Raw genomic sequence first — 3,387 nt, forward strand, 5'->3', positions numbered from 1 at the left:
GCATAGATGTCTATGAAGGGACAGAAATCTCTCAGATTTCATCAAAAAGATCTTCATTTGTGTTCAGAAGATGAACGGAAGTCTTACGGGTTTGGAGCGACATGAGGGTGAGTAATTAATTTTTGGGTGAACTAACCCTTTAACGATAACTGCATGTGAATGAGGAACAGATGTGACATCCCAACAGTCTTGGATTTTAGCAGAATATATTAAATATATCTGATATATATAAATAAAATAAAAAGGCTGAGATGAATTTTGACAATTTAGTGGAATAATGAAAGACAAAATCAAAAAGTCATCAAAAGACTGATAAAAATCAAGCAGTCAAAAAGATTTACATTCACATCTGTTAATTATAAGCAGGCCTATAGCTTTAATTGAAGTATGTCATAAGCAATAGATTATGAATTCAGGATAACAGAATGTTACAGTGTCATTTTTATACATTTCACATGTACTTACAATCTATCTCTCACTTTATCTCTCTCTCTTTATATATCATTTTACATAACTTTTAATATTTTTAAACTTTTAATTGTTTTGCCTTTAAAATTTCTATCTATAAAAATGCATATTTTTATAGTTGCCAAGAGGGTGGTTCAATCAGTATTATTTACATCACTATGTCTTCTGGGTGTCCTGACCTCTTCTTCTATTATCTGTGAATAAAAGCACACCGTTATATCAAACCTCTCATATAGTATCATGTGGTAAGAAGACTGATTAACTCTTGAATATATTTCAGATGGTGTATCTGTGACTTTCTGATCACAGATGTTGTAAAGAGTCTCAAATCTCACCAGCTCTCCTTTCACAGATGATCCATAGGAGAATAACAGTAGGAGTAGTTAATACTGCGATCTCAATGATAAGTATAATCACTACAGCAAAGAGACAGACTCATTCAGATAGAGGTTACAGCACAAGACAATAAACAAACTCAATCCATGAAACTGTAAATGATGATAAATGAAACAACAATGACAACAAATGTTCTCAGTATAATGCACTGCAATGTGTTAAAGACATTTCATACCTCTGAGTGATAATCCAGCTAAAGTCTTGTTGTCTGGTGAATAGATTAAGAGGAATAAACAGTTGCATCAGACACAGAGATGGAATAATACAGTATCACAAGATACATATGATTATAGTCAAAGTAACTGACGAACTGATCTCTTCAGAACAGCATTATTTATATTTACAGACTTATAGAGGAATATTCATACAGCATGTCCAGCATTGAGCTGAATACTGACATTGGCAGACATTTCGTTTTCTTACCCAAGTATGTGACAGTATATCTGACTGAGGTCTCGACTTCAGTTCCTTTAGTAATCTCACATCTCCACTCTGTGTTGTTGTCTTCATTGAGGAGTGTTGTAGTCAGAGAACTGGTACAGTGTTTAGGAGAGAATGAGATCTGATATCTGGAGTCTGACTGCAGATCCACATCAGTCTTATTCTTCCAGACCAGCTTAATTCCCTCTTTATAGAAGAGATCATCACAACTATATACAGCATGTACATACAACTGACAGGAGAGAGTGAACGAGCGTCCAGGTCTAATCTCAGTCTGTGTGGATGATGGAGAGACTGAAACAGAAATCACACAGACATTTATTTCAAAGTAAGAAAGAAACAATCATGGTCTTTTATTAATGAACTGAAACACTGACCTTGAAGAACATGCAGATAAATGCATGCATCCAAATGTTGATTCCTAAATTGCCTGCAGGTGTAACGTCCATGATCTTCAGTTGTGGCTTTATAGATGTTCAGAGAGCAGTCAGACCCCAGACTCAGTCTCTCACATCTCTCTGTGTCTTTCTTCTTCATCCCTTCTTCAAATAATACAAGTGACACTGAACTACTTTCTCTACTGTACATCCATGTAGTTGATGTGCAGTCAGTAAGAGCATTTCTACAGGTCAGACTGACGTTCTCACCATCACTGCTGAACACACTGAGATGTGTCATCTCTCCACTGGTACCTGAGGCAGAGTAGATATGAGTGTTCAGATTGTCCATCAGATACTTTTTCACTCTTAAACACGGCTTACAATTACGTAGTTATAAAGTAGACGACATAAATCTACATGTAACCCGGTGTTGACCACATAAATATCAAAGAAAAGTGCTCTTATATATTCACCAATCCAAATTAAATCATCTTAACATGAAATACTTTTCTACAGACTATAGTGCAAACAATGATCATAATCACATTTTAAATATCTTGTATGACACAGATTCATTTACCTTTGAGAAATGAGCAGAGAAAAATCAGTGCCAGCAAACTCTTATCAGCCATTTTCTGTCTCTGTCCGTCTTCCATGGTTCATTATTCACTCAGTTCTTCTTTTAAACAGCATCAGTTCCTGTGGTCATAACTTCATGTCATCAGCCTAACGTGTTTAGTCCTGAATCTGCTACAGCTGCTCCTCAATGACACAAAGTGTTGATGTCACAGGTCGGGGCGGGCCAAATCAGGCTGCACCCACCCCTAAGACCCGTACCACCCTTGGGGAGTCGGACAGAGGCCAGGCAAGGACGACAGACAACAAGACTTCCAATAACACAGTATTTTACTGAGTATAAAAATGGGTAAGGGGATCTAAAATGGTGAGTCTTCTGGGCAGGGTCGTTCCGTCCTGCGGACCGCCGGAGGCCCACAGAGTACAAGGAAGGGGGGGGGGGGGGGTCTGCTGGAGGACCGTTCAGGTGCGTATTTCGGGTGACGTACTCCCTTCTTCTTCCCAGAAGGAGGACGGGTCGGGACTTACGACCGGAGGGACTGTGGTGGAGCAGTAAGGTGGGTGTTTCGGGTACGTACTCCTATTCTTCTGCAGATGTCCGGCAGAGAACTTACGGCTGGAGAGCTTCACTGTAGAGCGGCCAGGTGAGTGTACAGGCACGTAATCCTCCTCTTCTACAGATGACAGACAGAGAACTTACGGCTGAAGGGCTTCACTGCCAAGCAGACAGGCGAGTATACAGACACGTAATCCTCCTCTTCCACAGGTGACAGACAGAGAACTTACGGCTGAAGGGCTTCATCGGCAAGGCAGACAGGTGAGTGTACAGGCACGTAATCCTCCTCTTTTACAGGTGGCAGACAGAGAACTTACGGCTGAAGGGCTTCAGTGCCAAGCAGACAGACTCGTGGTGGCTCTACCCAGTCTCCGTACCGTGCCGGAGGCTGGCCTCGGTTGTCCCGTTCTGGGCTGGTTCCTCCTTCAGGGCGAAGGAGGTACACGGGCTGGTCAGGTCGGGGTTGTCGTTGGACCACGTAAGGTCGGGGCTCCCAACGGTCACTCAACTTTCCCTTTCCCTGGCGCCGACTGTCCTTGACCAGGACCCTTTCTCCCGGCAGCAGGAGAG

The 3,387-nt window shown here is 41.6% G+C and overlaps 1 protein-coding gene across 2 annotated transcripts; it reads right to left on the minus strand.

Annotated features, from left to right (window-relative positions):
- Window positions 1–253: 253 nt before the first annotated feature.
- Window positions 254–2,450, minus strand: LOC311095420 (uncharacterized protein). Of its 2 annotated transcripts, XM_084133900.1 has the most exons (7): window positions 2,266–2,441; window positions 1,953–1,997; window positions 1,683–1,844; window positions 1,288–1,599; window positions 1,040–1,072; window positions 804–884; window positions 355–662 (listed from the first exon to the last, which is right to left on the minus strand). In XM_084133900.1, exons 1-7 carry the CDS (start codon window positions 2,339–2,341, stop codon window positions 625–627), a joined length of 747 nt encoding a protein of 248 aa, XP_083990026.1. In that variant the 5' UTR covers window positions 2,342–2,441; the 3' UTR covers window positions 355–624. The 2 variants fall into 2 exon arrangements, with proteins under 2 accessions (XP_083990025.1, XP_083990026.1); XM_084133899.1 differs by having other exon boundaries at window positions 254–662; window positions 1,683–1,997; window positions 2,266–2,450.
- Window positions 2,451–3,387: the final 937 nt, after the last annotated feature.

This window comes from Abramis brama, assembly GCF_963993115.1.
Source record: "Abramis brama genome assembly, chromosome: 13".
Lineage (NCBI taxonomy): Eukaryota > Metazoa > Chordata > Actinopteri > Cypriniformes > Leuciscidae > Abramis > Abramis brama.